Source organism: Nerophis ophidion, linkage group LG26, assembly GCF_033978795.1.
Source record: "Nerophis ophidion isolate RoL-2023_Sa linkage group LG26, RoL_Noph_v1.0, whole genome shotgun sequence".
Classification (NCBI taxonomy): domain Eukaryota; kingdom Metazoa; phylum Chordata; class Actinopteri; order Syngnathiformes; family Syngnathidae; genus Nerophis; species Nerophis ophidion.
In genome coordinates, this window is record NC_084636.1 from 31,810,308 (window position 1) to 31,828,335 (window position 18,028).

At 40.8% G+C, this 18,028-nt stretch overlaps 1 protein-coding gene across 7 annotated transcripts in view; it reads right to left on the reverse strand.

The window, feature by feature from the left end:
• herc2 (HECT and RLD domain containing E3 ubiquitin protein ligase 2) overlaps nucleotides 1-18,028 on the reverse strand; it is a 274,014-nt gene that overhangs the window by 239,850 nt on the left and 16,136 nt on the right. For 6 of the 7 annotated variants that reach the window (XM_061888270.1, XM_061888266.1, XM_061888269.1 and 3 more), the window contains exons 4-6: nucleotides 12,963-13,091; nucleotides 2,134-2,353; nucleotides 730-830 (exon numbers count right to left, since the gene is read on the reverse strand). In XM_061888270.1, coding sequence (XP_061744254.1) covers nucleotides 730-830; nucleotides 2,134-2,353; nucleotides 12,963-13,091 — 450 coding nt within the window. The remainder of the gene's footprint in view (nucleotides 1-729; nucleotides 831-2,133; nucleotides 2,354-12,962; nucleotides 13,092-18,028) is intronic. The other variant, XM_061888265.1, reaches the window with a different exon arrangement.

An 18,028-nucleotide genomic window follows, 5' to 3' on the forward strand; every position in this document is an offset into this window, starting at 1 on the left:
GCCACCGTGAAGCCCTATAATAATTAATATTATATATAATATAATAAGTAATATTGTGTATAATATTAATAGTCACATATATATCCATCCATCCATGTTCTACCGCTTATTCCCTTTTGGGGTCGCGGGGGGCGCTGGCGCCTATCTCAGCTACAATCGGGCGGAAGGCAGTGTACACCCTGGACAAGTCGCCACTTCATCGCAGGGCCAACACAGACAGACAGACAACATTTACACTCACATTCACACACTAGGGCCAATTTAGTGTTGCCAATGTGTGTATATATATACATATATATATATATATATATATATATATATATATATATATTCACACATATAAGCTATCTACGGCTTATCTGTGTGAAAAGCCGTAGATATTATGTGATTGGGCCGGCACGCAAAGGCAGTGCCTTTAAGATTTATTGCCGCTCTGTACTTATCCCTACGTCTATGTACCACTCTGTACAGGCGTTATAAAAAGTCATACATTTTACTTTTTTGAAACCGATACCGATCATTTCCGATATTACATTTTAAAGCATTTATCGGAAATCTCTAGTTATTAGTGTCAACATTGCAACTTTCACTGCTCTTTTATTCCACTTTTGTATATTTTTTCCTAGTATTTTAAAAATAAATTAATTGAAAATACACAAATTAGTTGCGCGCCTTGATTTCAAGTGAAAAGTTGACCATGACAGCTGCAGAACTGTGAGGTTCTCCTACCTGACCTCCAAGCCCGACGCAGGAAGGCAAAGGCAAATGAGAGCGCCGCCCTGGAGCCCACTCTGGCCAACCCTTCCACACTCTTGCTGTCAGGACGTGGACTGAGAAGAAAAGAAAACCACATTCAGCAGCAAGTCAACACACTCCCGTCATGTCCTAAATAATAATTAGACTTTGGACTTAGACTTCCTTTTTATTGCCATTCAAATTTGAACTCTCTACTGCTCGCTAGTGTTACCATATCTGAGTTATTGTGCAGAAATATGGGGAAACAACTACAAATGTGCGCTACATTTGTTGACTGTGTTACAAAAAAGATCGATTAGAATAATACACAATGTTGGATATAGAGAACATACACACCCTTTATTTATTGAGTCAAAAATATTAAAGCTCGATGACTTGATAAAACAGCTAAATTGATGTACAAAGTAAATTATAACCTGCTACCAAAGAATGTACAACAATTCTTCTCAACTAAAGAGGAGAAATATAACCTTAGAGGAAAATCTAACTTAAAACATTTGTATGCCCGTACAACACTTAAAACTTTTAGCATATCAGTATGTGGAATTAAATGATGGAATGGATTAAGTAAAGAAGTTAAACATTGTACTGATATGAGCCAGTTTAAGAGGATGTTTGAATTAATAGTGCTTACAAAGTACAAAGAAGAAGTATTATGAGAAACACTTTCAAACTTATTGAAAATAAGATATTTTTCATCTTAGTATGTTAATAATGACTGAAATAATTAAGTACATGTTAGAAAACTGCTGTGTTAATCACTCATAGATGTCATTTTGCTATTTTGCTTTAAAGAAGGTCAGTGAATAATTGTATATATTGTGGGCGCACATAAGTGGAAAAGTGGTAGGATTAAATAAGCTTTGCTTCTTCCTACTCCTTTTCGGACATGATGTATTGTGTATTGCGAAATGATGAATTTAACTGATGTATAATGTTGTATGTATGTCATGTACGAAATAAACTAAGAAAAGAAAGAACTTCACAGTACAGATAAGAACGAAATTTGGTCAATAGCTCATGGTAGTGCAGGATAAAAAAAAAGCAATGAGGTGCAGATATAAGTAAATAGATTACTGAACAGATAAATATATTGCACTTTTTCATATGTATCCACAATTATGGATATATGTTATATTGTCCTTTTATTCCAGATAATGGATAGGTTGATTGGCAACACTAAATTGGCCCTAGTGTGTGAATGTGAGTGTGAATGTTGTCTGTCTATCTGTGTTGGCCCTGTGATGAGGTGGCGACTTGTCCAGGGTGTACCCCGCCTTCCGCCCGATTGTAGCTGAGATAGGCGCCAGCGCCTCCCGTGACCCCGAAATGGAATAAGCGGTAGTAAATGGATGGATGGATGGATGGATGAAGTACCTTTTGTTGTCGGTGGCGGGCCGCGGTGAGTTGACGGGGAACTTCCAGTAGACCTTCTCCTTCTCCATCATGCTGTAGCTCAGAGAGATGAGGTAGCGCTCCAGGATGACCAGACGTTGGCACAGGCGTCGCGCAGACAACGTGCTTTTGGCCATCTGGGACGAGAGCTTCTGCTGGTCGTCAACTAGCACCATCAGGCAGTCCTTCAGCTCCTTCTCGTCTGCACACACCACCACCGTCACCAGCATGTTAGCGGCATAGCTTTGTGAGCGACATGCTAACATAGCATTCTGACATCATGCTACGTTAGCAACACTAGCATAGCTATGTGAGCTGCATGCTAACATAGCATTCTGACATCATGCTACGTTAGCAACACTAGCATAGCTATGTGAGCTGCATGCTAACATAGCATTCTGACATCATGCTACGTTAGCAACACTAGCATAGCTATGTGAGCTACATGCTAACATAGCATTCTGACATCATGCTACGTTAGCAACACTAGCATAGCTATGTGAGCTACATGCTGACATAGCATTCTGACATCATGCTACGTTAGCAATACTAGCATAGCTATGTGAGCTGCATGCTAACATAGCATTCTGACATCATGCTACGTTAGCAACACTAGCATAGCTGTGAGCTACATGCTAACATAGCACTCTGACATCATGCTACGTTAGCAACACTAGTAGAGCTTTGCGAGCGATATGCTAAAATAGCATTCTGACATCATGCTACAGTAGCAAAACTAGCAGAGCTATGTGAGCTACATGCTAACATAGCATTCAGACATAATGCTACGTTAGCAACACTAGCATAGCTATGTGAGCTGCATGCTAACATAGCAATCTGACATCATGCTATGTTAGCAACACTAGCATAGCTATGTGAGCTACATGCTAACATAGCATTATGAGAACATGCCAGGTTAGCAACACTAGTAGAGCTTTGCGAGCGATATGCTAAAATAGCATTCTGACATCATGCTACAGTAGCAAAACTAGCAGAGCTATGTGAGCTACATGCTAACATAGCATTATGAGATCATGCTAGGTTAGTAATACACTAGCATAGCTATGGGAGCTACATGTTAACATAGCATTTTGACATCATGCTAGGTTAGTAACACTAACATAGTTTTGTGAGCTACATGCTAACTTAATATTTTAACATCCTGCTAGAACAACAACAATAGCAATGTGAGCTACATGCTAACATGAAATCTAAACATCGTACCAGGTTAGTAACACTAGCATTGCTATTTGAGGTACATGCTTACATAGCATTTTTTCATCATGCTAGATTAGAAACACTAACATAACTATGTGACCTACATGCTAACATAGCATTTTAATATCAAACTAGACTAGCATAGCAATTTGAGTTACATGCTAACATTACATTTTACATCATGGTAGGGTAACAACACTAACATAGCATGTTGACATCATGCTAGGTTAGTAACACTAGCAGAACAATGTGAGCTACATGTTAACTTAGCATTTTGACATCATGCTAGGTTAGTAACACTAGCATAGCTATGTGAGCTACATGCTAACATAGCATTTTGACATAATGCTAGGCTAGTAATACTAGCATAGCTAAGTGAGCTACATGCTAACATAGCATTATGAGATCATGCCAGGTTAGCCACACTAGTAGAGCTTTGTGAGCGACATGCTAAAATTGCATTCTGATATCATGCTATATTAGCAACAATAGCAGAGCTATGTGAGCTACATGCTAACATAGCATTTTGACATCACGCTAGGTTAGTAACACTAGCATAGCTATGTGAGCTGCATGCTAACATTACATTTTGACATCGTGCTAGGTTAGTAACACTAGCAGAGCTTTATGAGCGACATGCTAACACAGCATTCTGACATCATGCTACATTGGTAACACTAGCAAAGCTATATGAGCTACATGCTAACACAGCATTTTGACATCATGCTAGGTTAGTAACACTAGCATAGCTATGTGCGCTACATGCTAAAATTACATTTTGACATCATGCTAGGTTAGTAACATTAAAATAGCTATGAGAGCTACAATTTAACATAGCATTTTGGCATCATGCTAGGTGAGTAACACTAACATAGCTATGTGAGCTACATGCTAACGTAATACTCTAACATCCTGCTGGGTTAAAAACAATAGCAATGTGAGCTACATGCTAACAGGAAATATAAACATCAAACCCGGTATGTAACACTAGCATTGCTATTTGAGCTACATGCTTACATAGCATTTTAACATCATGCTAGATTAGAAACACTAACATAACTACGTAAACTATATGCTAACATAGCATTTTAACATCAAGTTAGGTTAGCCAGACTAGCATAGCGATTTGAGTTACATGCTAATAATACATTTTACATCATGCAAGGTTAACAACACTAGCATAGCTATGTGAGCTACATATTAACATAGCATTATGAGATCATGCAAGCTTAGCAACACTAGCAGGGCTTTGTGAGTGACATGCTAACATAGCAGTCTGACATCAAGCTACATTAGCAACACTAGCATAGCTATGTGAGCTACATGCTAACATAGCAGTCCGACATCATGCTAGGTTAGTAACTCTAGCATAGCTTTGTGAGCAACATGCTAACATAGCGTTCTGACATCATGCTAGGTTAGTAACTCTAGCATAGCTTTGTGAGCAACATGCTAACATAGCAGTCTGACATCATGCTAGGTTAGTAACTCTAGCATAGCTTTGTGAGCAACATGCTAACATAGCAATCTGACATCATGCTACATTAACAACACTAGCATAGCTATGTGAGCTACATGCTAACATAGCAGTCTGACATCATGCTAGGTTAGTAACTCTAGCATAGCTTTGTGAGCAACATGCTAACATAGCATTCTGACATCATGCTACATTAACAACACTAAGAGAGCTTTGTGAGCTCTATATTTTTGGGTTCATTGAGGTTAGCTAATTTTACTTGTTTTGGAGAGTCTTGACTAGCCAAATTTTCTTGTTCTATTGGCAGATCATTTTGCTTAGTTCAAATAAAATACCCCTAATTTTTGTTTTGTTTTTTCTTTGTTTTTAAACACTGACTTTTTGCAGTGTACCCTGCACAAATTATTAGGCACTCTTGGAGCCTAACATGAAAGCACATGTAGCGCTTCCCCTTGAGCAGCGGGTGTTGTTGTGATACATCATCATATCATATCGTATCATATCAGGTCACGAGCAACACCACGGCCGAAATAGCAGCTCTGGAAACGACTTAAGCTTCACGGCAGCTGATGAAGTGTGTGCAGTCCAGTACCAAAGACGGCAAAGTGAGCATGTTGTCCGATCCATAGCTCATCAATTACATGAGGCCGGAAATATAAACAAGTATAAAGTTCATGAAAAGGTTACGGGCCACTGGAGTTGTAGGGCATACTGGTACTCATTGTATAACACCGGCAGGCCATTTCTAATGTTGAGTTGATATTGCCTCAAGGACCAATGAAATTACACGGCGGGCCAGAGTTTGAAACCCCTGCTTTAGAGTAGTGTTCTTCAACCTTTTTTGAGCCAAGGCACATTTTTTGCGTTGAAAAAAAATCTGGAGTCACACCACCAGCAGAAATCATTAAAAAAATACAAAACTCAGTTGGCAGTAAAAAGTTGTTGGATATGACTTTAAATCACAACCAAGCATGCATCAATATAGCTGCATGGCGTAGACCAGGGGTGCCCATTACGTCGATCGCGATCGACTGGTCGATCTCGGAGGGTGTGTCGGTCGATCTCAAGCCAGGCATTAAAAAATAGACATAAAAATGAGCAATCATCAATCATACCAAGACTTCACTTTCGTCAGTTGTTTGACATTCTCGGCACCCGAGGATCTTGTGAGATGACGCTGGCTGCTGCCAGCTCATATTTAAGAAAAAAATCACTAACAGGGCGGACGCAGAGAAACACATTTTATTTCTAGAGACTCCGTACCTACTGTCAAAACTCTAAAGACCGACTGCACAGTTCCAGTCTTCACCATAAAAGACCTGTTTCATCCTGCCTGTGCTAACAAAATAAGAGTCTCAGAAAGCTAGCGTGCACAAGCTAGCCAGCTACGGAGTTTGATGCCAATGTATTTCTCCCCCGCCCTCAGCGACCGCTTTCTCACTTGCTTGCCCACCCGCACACTCACTGACGTCACTCACCTGCTGCCAGACATTAAAGGGCCACACACATATGCTACTCTCATAACAAAGTGTTTAAAAACCAGTATGCAAGTTGGACAAATGAGATGCCAAATCCAACCACTTTCATGTGGTATTGGACAGAAAGGAGGACTTTTTATTTTCCTCCATTTGAAAATGCGGACGTTATCATCATTACTGTCTAATTCCAATCAATGCAAGTCATCAGAATCAGGTAATACACCAACTTATATTCTTGTCTTCATGAAAGAAAGGAATCTATGTGTGTTAAACATGCTTGTATTATCATTAAACACCATTAACTTGTTAACAAAAATGTATCTTTCATAAATAAATAAATATAAATTATAAATAGGAATGAGGTAGATCTCCTCGACTTGGTCAATTGAAAAGTAGCTCGCCTGCAGAAAAAGTGTGAGCGCCCCTGGCGTAGTAGGTAGAGCGGCCGTGCCAGAAACCTGAGGGTTGCAGGTTCGCTTCCCACCTATTGATATCAATGTCGCTGCCGTTGTGTCCTTGGGCAGGACACTTCACCCTTTAGCCCCGGTGCCGCTCACACCGGTGAATGAATGATGAATGAATGATTCGTGGTGGTCGGAGGGGCCGTGGGCGCAAACTGGCAGCCACGCTTCCGTCAGTCTACCCCAGGGCAGCTGTGGCTACAGATGTAGCTTAACACCACCAGGTGTGAATGAATGATGGGTTCCCACTTCTCTGTGAGCGCTTTGAGTATATAACAATAGAAAAGCGCGATATAAATCTAATCCATTATTATTACGAACCTCAAGAGAATCATATACATAAAAAAAAGGTTGTTGTGTTACCTAACTATTACTACGGGGTATTAGAACACATCTCTTAAATAAATGTGTTTTATTTATTTTTTCATTTTAAGAATTTTAACTATAGTAACATCTATGGTGTTACGGGTCTATTTCGGCCCATATATATTTACTTCAAGAAAAAGGCTAAAAAGTATTTTTTTCAGCAACAGAAATCCAACATCAAACAAACAACAACCAATTAAGCAAATGAAACCAAGAGAAATAGATTAATAGTTCCAAAACTAATAAAAAACAAAATCAGAGTGGCAAAAAGTGACACTTTTAGTGTCCGTCTTTTGTTTGTTTTTGTACTGGATAACAAGGTAAAATGAGAATCCACTAAAGCTCACATGATTGGGAGAGGAGCTGGCTGTCAGTGTGTTCAGTTTTGGCTCTAATCATTGCTTTATCATCTTATTTTTATAACTGGGTCGAAACCGACCCTAACAACACCAAGGGCATGATTTCTACCAGAGCATTTTATAATTTAGTGAAAAAAATTAAAATGTTTTATTTTGTTGACAAAGAGGTTCCTGACAAAGTCAAAAAGCTTTGATGCAAAAAAATAAAATGTATGTGGTGTTTTTATGCATTTAAAAACTAAAACGGGTCGGTGCCGACCCTAACACAAGACGAAGGTTAAAGAAAAAAAACATCCTATATGGCAGCTTTGTGTTACTAGAGTGAACAATGAAAGTTTGTCTCTTCTTCTTTCTTTTTTTTTCTAACGGTATTTGTAGAATGTGTTAAAAACTAGCTGCACGTCAGCCACCCTGTTAGAGTGGAAAAGGAGATTAAAGGTAAATGCGGGGAACATGTGATTCAAAGAACCTGACAGGAAGTGCGCAGCACAGCGCTCATCCACTTGCAATCCTGGTGAAGCCATTTCCTGTCTCTTGCCCCCACCCACGCCCCTCACCGTCACCCTGGAGCTTATCTTGTTGCCGCATAGCAGCGACCCACCCGGCAGTGACGGCGCTTTCGGGTGAAAGACCCAACAATATGTCACCGTGAAAAGGAGTTATGTAGGAGGCAAAGAGAGAGGCAGGGTGAGGGAGCGACAAGATTGTGTAGCAAAGCAACAACAACACACACACTGAGAAATAACTGCATAGAAATACTAGAAAATATGAAAGGGGGACTTCATAACCTCTTCAGTGGACCCAGAGAGGTGACCTGGTCTTAACTTGGAGCTATTTTCAGCTGTGGCTGTAGGCAACCCCCTAATGTGTGTTTTATTAATTCCACAAGATGTTAGTAGCCGCAGCTGAAGTATGACAAGTGGTCAGCTTCCAGCACCCTTATGGAGCTTTGCATGCGCTATAAAATGTTGCCCCTCCTTGTTGTTGTGGAAAATGACGTATCAGCACTATTATCACATTGGTTTTGTTGCTGCTAGTGATGGCTACCCTTCCCATCTGAACCTATAAGGTTCCCGGGTATCAGTAACAGTACACAACGCTACCAATTTTCAGTAAGTTTGTGTGTTAACAAATATTAATATTTCAATGATCCGATTATGGCAACTGCTGTCCAGTTGTTTATATCTCGTTTTATTGTAGACCTGGGAAAAATACAGCCTACGGGCTACATTCGACATAATTTTTTTTAAACTTTTAACATCAAAACTGTATTTGCCATTATGATGTGCACGGCTGTTTTTAAATGACTAAGTCTTGAACGATAGAAAGCATTTCAATGGTTGAAATCTGCGCTTTTGGGTGTTATGGGAGTTATTACGGTAATCTACGTCACAGCAGCTCAGACCAGGAAAAAAACAGAGAGGACGGGGTTTGTTTTCAGAGCAGCCAGCCCAATTTTTTACAACAAATTTCTGCATAAAAAAGATAATATATCATATTGTAGGTGTTGATTCCACTTTGCATTCATATTTTGCTGTTTGTTACATTTTTGTTGTGTCTTGCTTGATTGTAAAAGATGTCTATGGAGGATCGATCTTCATATGTTGTTAATATTCAGTGTTTTACTGTTCATAGCTAATATTGTAAATGCCACTTTCTCTGTTTTCACGTACATTTTGGGTGTCCCATTCAGTAAAAAAAACAAACATATATCCACATACATAAAAATATATACATACACACACACATATATATATACACACACACACACACATTTATATACATACACATACATATATATATATATATATATATATATATATACACACACAAACATATACATATATATATACACATACATACATATACATATATATATACACATACATACATATATATATGTATATACACATACATACATACACATTTATATATATATACATACATACACATATATATATATACATATATATATATATATACTCCTCTCTGAGCTGCCACCTTACTGTGTTAGAGTAGTTTGCGTGTCCCAATGTTGTCCAGGGGCTTTATGCCCCCTGGTAGGGTCTCCCAAGACAAACAGGTCCTAGGTGAGGGATCAGACAAAGAGAAGCTCGAAGACTTCTATGGAATTACAACATAATGGACTCAGATTTCCCTCGCCCGGACGCGGGTCACCGGGGTCCCACTCTGGAGCCGGGCCCAAAGTTGGGGCACGATGGCGAGCGCCTGGTGGCCGGGCCTGTCCCCATGGGGCCCGGCCGGGCACAGCCCGAAGAGGCAACGTGGGTCATCCCTCCAATGGGCTCACCACTCATAGGAGGGGCCATAGAGGTATTGTGAGCTGGGCGGCAGCCGAAGGCAGGGCACTTGGCGGTCCGATCCTCGGCTACAGACGCTAGCCCTTGGGATGTGGAACGTCACCTCACTGGGGGGGGGAGGAGCCTGAGCTCGTGCGCGAGGGAGAGAAGTTCCGGCTGGATATAGTCGGACTCACCTCGACGCACAGCAAGGGCTCCGGAACCAGTTCTCTCGAGAGGGACTGGACTCTCTTCCACTCTGGCATTGCCGGCAGTGAGAGGCGACGGGCTGGGGTAGCAATTCTTGTTTCCTCCCGGCTCAAAGCCTGCACGTTGGAGTTCAACCCAGTGGACGAGAGGGTAGCCTCCCTCCGCCTTCGGGTGGGGGGACGGGTCCTGACTGTTGTATGTGCTTACGCACCAAACAGCAGTTCAGAGTAACCACCCTTTTTGGGTACACTCGAGGGAGTACTGGAAAGTACTCCCCCGGGTGATTCCCTTGTCCTACTGGGGGACTTCAACGCTCATGTTGGCAACGACAGTGAAACCTGGAGAGGCGTGATTGGGAAGAATGGCCGCCCCGATCTAAACCCGAGTGGTGTTTCGTTATTGGACTTTTGTGCTTGTCACGGATTGTCCATAACAAACACCATCTTCAAACATAAAGGTGTCCATATGTGCACTTGGAACCAGGACACCCTAGGCCGCAGTTCCATGATCGACTTTGTAGTTGTGTCATCGGATTTGCGGCCTCATGTTTTGGACACTCGGGTGAAGAGAGGGGCGGAGCTTTCTACCGATCACCACCTGGTGGTGAGTTGGCTGCGATGGTGGGGGAGGATGCCAAACAGACCTGGCAGGCCCAAGCGCATTGTGAGGGTCTGCTGGGAACGTCTGTCAGAGTCTCCTGTCAGAGAGAGTTTCAATTCCCACCTCCGGAAGAACTTTGAACATGTCACGAGGGAGGTGCTGGACATTGAGTCCGAGTGGACCATGTTCCGCACCTCTATTGTTGAGGCGGCTGATTGGAGCTGTGGCCGCAAGGTAGTTGGTGCCTGTCGGGGCGGTAATCCTAGAACCCTTTGGTGGACACCAGCAGTGAGGGATGCCGTCAAGCTGAAGAAGGAGTCCTATCGGGTTCTTTTGGCTCATAGGACTCCGGAGGCAGTGGACAGGTACCGACGGGCCAAGCGGTGTGCAGCTTCAGCGGTCGCAGAGGCAAAAACTCGGACATGGGAGGAGTTCGGGGAAGCCATGGAAAACGACTTCCGGATGGCTGCGAAGCGATTCTGGACCACCATACGCCACCTCAGGAAGGGGAAGCAGTGCACTGTCAACACCGTGTATGGTGCAGATGGTGCTCTGCTGACCTCGACCGCGGATGTTGTGGATCAGTGGAAGTAATACCTCTTCAGTCCCACCAACACGTCTTGCAGTTCTGAGTGTTGCTGGGTCAGGTTTGGTCTTGGAAATGGACTGCATTGTTATGGTATTGCTGTGTATTGTTTTGTTGGATTAATTAAAAAAATTAAAATAAATTAAATTAAAAAAATCGATTTAAAAAAAAAAAAAGAGAGAGAATCGATTCTGAATTGCACAACGTGAGAATCGCGATTCGCATTGGAATCGATTTTTCCCCACACCCCTAATATATATATATATATATATATATATATATATACACATACATATATATATATATATATATTTATCATATATATCATACGGTTGGTGTTTATTACACTTTGCATTCATATTTTGCATTTTTGTTGTGTTTTTCTTGATTGTAAAAGATAACTATCGAAGAGTGGGACTGAGAAGTAAAAGAAGTGCGATGTTCATATGTTGTTAATATTCAGTGTTTTACTGTTAATAGTTAATATTGGAAATCCCACTTTTTTTATTTTAATAGACACTTTGGGTGCCCCATTCAGTAAAAAAAAAAAAAAATTCCATTCCGTTTTATTGAGGTGGTCCGTCATAAATTTTTTTACAGTTCTATTGGACATTGTGACCTTTGGTTTTAGTGTACACCCATACTGTACAGCAGACTTTTACAGCTCAATGTGTATATATAATTTATACACACATACACATTGGCCCCTCAGACAATTTTTTTTCTCTAAATGTGCCCCCGAGTCAAAATATTTGCCCAGCTCTGTTTTATTAGCACACTTCTGCGTCTCAGTTGTCATACCAAGACGTTTGATGGCAGTAGTGTGTGGTTTATGGTGCGTCGACTAGTCTGTTCAGTCTTTGCTGAATCCAGTCTTTTGTTGTGCCCTACAAAGTGTTGATACTGTAAGTGTTGTACTTAGTACACGCCAGCTGTTTCTTAGTTGTAGTTTACATTGACAACGTAACTTAGATATTGGGGTTCACTAAGTAAAGCGCTTTGAGTCACTAGAGAAAAGCGCTATATAAATATAATTCACTCACTCACACATTTGGAGGTGTTGAGATCGCCATGTAATATCGCTGATGCTAATCAGTAGCATGTCAACAGCAAAGCCAACGTATAATAGCATCAATCTAGCGCAATATTGGAAAAGTGCAGTCTTACTTTACCTACGTTGTAGCGTTTTTTGGAGTCAATTTCTTTGTTGGTAGTGGAAATTGCTACACAACCCAGAGCAAGTTTGGCAGAGTTTGCTCTCAGTGCTGCTGGGGGGATCCCAGAGTGCAGAAAATGAGTCGGCAACCGGGCATTGTTGGATTTTACGTGCATCGGACTGGTGGGATTCGGTCGGTGCCAAACCGGCATAGCTCGGTTGGTAGAGTGGCCGTGTCAGCAACTTGTGGGTTCCAGATTCAAACCCCGCTTTTGCCAACCTAGTCACTGCCGTTGTGTCCTTGGGCAAGGCACTTCACCCACCTGCTCCCAGTGCCACTCACACTGGTTTAAAAATGTAACTTAGATATTGGGCTTCACTATGTAAGGCGCTTTGAGTCACGAGAGAAAAGCGCTATATAAATATAATGCACTTCACTTCACTGCACATTTCACTTATATTTAAGGTCAAATAAATTGTTCTTCCCATTTTCTCATGCATGCCATCCAAAGACAGCCGTGTTCCAATCATTGCTCCATCCTCTTAATTTGTTCAGCCCACTGGAAAACGGCAGGTCATGTGATCAAATAAAGCTTTTACCTGGCTGCCGCCCCCAGTCCCAGGTCTCGATGATGGAGTGGTGCACGGGCGTGGACGCCTCCTCCTCATCCTTCTTCTCCTTGTCGTTGGCTTCGTCCTTCTGGCTCCCGAAACATCCCGGACAGTCTTCTGGAAGTTGGTCAGACAAGGTGTCATGCATAGGTCTCTCTAAAGGGTCAATACTTTGACGCAAAACAGGATTTTTTTCCCCTCTATTGTCAGTACAGAACCCTCTCCAGGCATGGGATTTGAGCTTAATGGGGGTTTTACATTGCTATACCTAGTCTATTTATACCTGCATTGTCCTTTCCATCCTTACACGTTCCATCATTGTAACTAAGCTACTGTGTTGAACAATTTCCCTTGTGGATCATTAAAGTCTGTCTAAGTCTAATTTTGAAAAATGGCCAATTAATTTTGAATGGGAAAAGTGTGCCGGAAAACCTGGAATTCTGGGAAATCTGAGAATTTGTCATGGGAAAACCCGCGATTTCCTGATAGGCTGAACCGTTTAAAGCTGGAACGGTTTGAACCGGGTGAAAAATGTGGAAATGGTGCAAGTTTAAAAAATGGCCAATTCATTTTGAATGGGAAAAATGTCCCAGAAAACCTGGAATTCTGGGAAATCTGAGAATTCCCGAATAGGTTGAACCGTTTAAAGTAGGAACGGTTTGATTCGGGTGAAAAATTAATCATTTATCATTATTTCCTGGACGTCGTCTAAATAGCTAAAAGAAAAATCTACCTAAGAGAATGCCTCCGCGATCTTCCACTAGTTTTTTTAATATATAAATTAATAGTCCCGCTTCTCGACTCCAACTCTCTCGTCGTCATTTGGGATGTCTGTTGTGATTAGGGTTGCAAAATTCCGGGACTACTCAAAGTTGGAAACTTTCCATGGGAATTACCGGGAATATATGGGAATTCATGGGAAATGAATAGGAATAAACATTGAATGCAAGATGGTACATATTGCAACATAATTATTATCTAAATCAACATGATTTAATGCAAATTGAGTAGAATTTCAACCCAGGACTGTGCATTTAATCCATCACATGCACATATAATTCCCAGCATGCTACACACTACAGCAGGGCTATTGAGGCCACACTAGTATTTGAGCACAAGGACTTGATCCAGTCAGGTAAGTGTTGATGATATTACTGGGGTAAATATATTTGATCTATGGTATTTAAGTTGAATAGAGGTGTAATTGCTTCTTACTGTATGACTGAAGACTACTACTAGTAGCTAGGTTTGAAATTCCCCCAAGCAGAATTATTGCTATTGTGCATGACATTGGTGCAACATTTTTGTAACATTTGCCTTGTTTTATTTGCAAGTTGAAAGAACATGGTGCCAGTATGCTGTTTTTTTCCCCCAATGAAATACTGGAAAGGATAGAAATGTAGTTTGTCTCTTTTTTCCGATTATTAATCAAAGTAATAATCGACAGATTAATCGATTATCAAATGAGTTGTTAGTTGCAGCCCTAATGAGCAGGGGTCCCCAAACTACGCTCACCAGCGTTCGAAATCAGCCCGCGAGAAGTCCCAAGTTTAAAAAAAATATGTGTATATATATTTTTTTAAATTTGTCCTTTCTAATCCATTTTCTACCGCTTGTTGCTTGTTACTCTCGGAGTCTCCTAGTCGCTGAGGCAAATCACATTATCTAAAAATACATTTTCCAATCGATGACGTGATATCATATACTTATGTGTATATATATATATATATATATATATATATATATATATATATATATGTAGGTGTGGGAAAAAATCACAAGACTACTTCATCTCTACAGAACTGTTTCATGAGGGGTTCCCTCAATCATCAGGAGGATTAACCGAAGGAGCGTTCAAAACAAGATGGAATAATCACAACGCCTCCTTTAGAAACCAGACTTTGCGGAATTCTACAGAACTCAGCCAACACATTTGGAACCTCAAAGACAATAATGTTGAATATTCAATAACATGGCAAATTCTTGCATCCAGCACACCTTACAACAGTGGTAATAAAAGATGCAACCTATGCTTAAAAGAGAAACTGTTTATTATATATCATCCAGATCTATCATCCCTCAACAAGCGCAGTGAAATCATTTCAACATGCCGCCACAGACGGAAACACCTCCTAGGTAACACATGAGCCAATCACCACGCCCCTACGCCTGCTTGTACCCACCCACTCTGTGCCCTATATAAACCATGGTATGTGAATGCTTCCATTAAAATCTCCTGATGATTGAGGGAACCCCTCATGAAACAGTTCTGCAGAGATGAAGTAGTCTTGTGATTTTTTCCCACACCTACATATTGCGCTCTACCACGGTATCGAGCACTATTCTCTGGATAATCCAATCAAGACATATATATATATATATATATATATATATATATATATATATATATATATATATATATACCGTATTTCCTTGAATAGCCGACGGGCATGTAATATGCGCCTGCCTTGAATTACTCGCCTGCCTTGAATTACTGCCGGGTCAAACTCGCTCCTCAAATTAATAAGCGCATGCTTACTTTTACCACCGGGCCAAAGTCGTGACGCCACGAATGACGCTTCCCCTGTCATCTTTTACGAAATGGCGGAAAAGTTTTATTCTGCTTTTACTATGTGTACACCAGGGGTCTTGTTCCACAGCCATACAGATCACACTAATGGTTGTGATATAAAACAACTTCAACACTCCTACCAATACGCGCCACACTCCGCGAACCCACATTAAACGATGACAAACACACTTCTGGAGAACATCGGCCCTGCAACACACCACAAACGCAACACAACACCTACCCAGAATGCACCCACGACTCCTGGCTACACCATACACCCGCTAGCACCAAACCCCCCCCCTCCGTGCGTTGGTTGAGGTGGGCGGAGTTGGGATCGCGTGCATAATATAGCCAATAGTCACGGATGCACGGTATTATGGGTAATCCCTATGCTGCGTTTATAATGTGCCACAGAGCCAATGCTCTCCCGAAATGTGCTTGGTGTGGGTTCACGCACCAGCAAGAGTGTTAAAGCTGCCTACATCACAAACATCAGTGTAAAAGGTATGGCTGTTGACCAAGTATGCATTGCAATCTCGTATGAGAAGCAGCAAAATGCATGCGTCCGGCCGGCACGCAGACAGCATGGTTTAAAAGTGGGCGGGTTGACATGTTGTAGAGCAGTGGTCCCCAACCACCGGGCCGCCGACGCAGAATAATTTTTTATTAATTTTTTTTTTTTTATCACACTCAATTTTTTACTGCATGCCTTTGGTAAGCGCAGGGGTGTAAAGAGGTTTTAGAGTTATTAGCGCCTGCTTACTTTTACCGCATGCTTTGAATAAGCACAGGAGTGAGAAGAGGTTTTTAATTAATTAGCGCCCCGGCGGCTATTCAAGGAAATACGGTGTGTATATATATATATATATATATATATATATATATATATATATATATATATATATATATATATATATATATATTAGGGATGTGGGAATAAAATCGATTGATATCTGTTGTGCGATTCAGAACAGATTCTCATTTTTTCTTTAAATCTATTTTTTTTTTTTTAATCAATCCAACAAAACAATACACAGCAATACCATAACAATGCAATCCAATTCCAAAACCAAACCTGACCCAGCAACACTCAGAACTGCAATTAACAGAGCAATTGAGAGGAGACACAAACACAACACAGAACAAACCAAAAGTAGTGAAACCAAAATGAATATTAACAACAACAGTATCAATATTAGTTATAATTTCAGCATAGCAGTGATTAAAAATCCCTCATTGACATTATCATTAGACATTTATAAAAAACAAAAAAAGAACAATAGTGTCACAGTTTCTTACACTTGCATCGCATCTCGTAAGCTTGACAACACAATGTGTCCAATATTTTCCCAAACATAAAATAAGTCATATTTTTTGTTTGTTTAATAGTTAAAACAAATTTACATTATTGCAATCAGTTGATAAAACATTGTCCTTTATAATTATAAAAGCTTTTTTTTTTAAATCTACTACTCTCCTAGCATGTCAGCAGACTGGGGTAGATCTTGCTGAAATCCTATGTATTGAATGAATACATAATAATTTTGAATCGGAAAAATATCGTTGTTGAATCGAAAACATTGATGTATTATCGAATCGTGACCCCAAGAATCGATATTGAATCGAATAGTGGGACACTCAAAGACTCGCAGCCCTAATATATATATATATATATATATATATATATATATATATATATACATACACATATATATACATAAACAGCCCGGCCCCGGGCCAAATTATTTTAACCCAATGCGGCCCCTGGGTCAAAAAGTTTGGGGACCCCTGGTAATGAGAATCGTGTAAATTCATAGGTATCGACTACTGAAATCCTTATATGGTCAGGCATCTCCACAGACACCTTTTAAAAGTGTAAGTAGGAAGACATGTCAAGGTATTTGTGTGAGGGATTAGAACAAACATGCTGAAATTTTAGAATGAAAGAAAATGCTGTTCTAAATATGTCCACTGGGTGTCGCAAAAGCAATTCTTTGTATCCCTGCTGCAAAAGCGGCATGACTTCAGACAGGGGCGGAGCTATGTGCCGTGTTAAGATCGAGGCAAGACTTCTGTTTTTGGACTCTACCACTGGGAGCAGTACAGAGCAGTTGCGTCTCCTAGTCAGCAAACCTTCTCCTCTCCCCCCTCCCCCACACAACAAAGGAGTTGACGACTCCAGCATGAGAGGTTCACTGGCGACGCTTGATGAACTCATCAAACCCCTGCGAGCGCAGCATAACAACAACAACAACAGTGTGTTGTTGCCGGTGCTGTAGCCGTGGTCAACAACCGAGCTCGCTCGGTGACTGACTAACAACACCATGTCTACAATTTGGGATAATTTTAAAGTGTCTCTGACGGATAAAAAAAACTGGCAATTTGCAATGACTGCAAAAAGTTGGTTATGCGAGGAGGAACCAAGACGTCTTCCTTTAATACGAGCAATTAGATCTCCCACCTCTTCGAGAATCATAAGGAG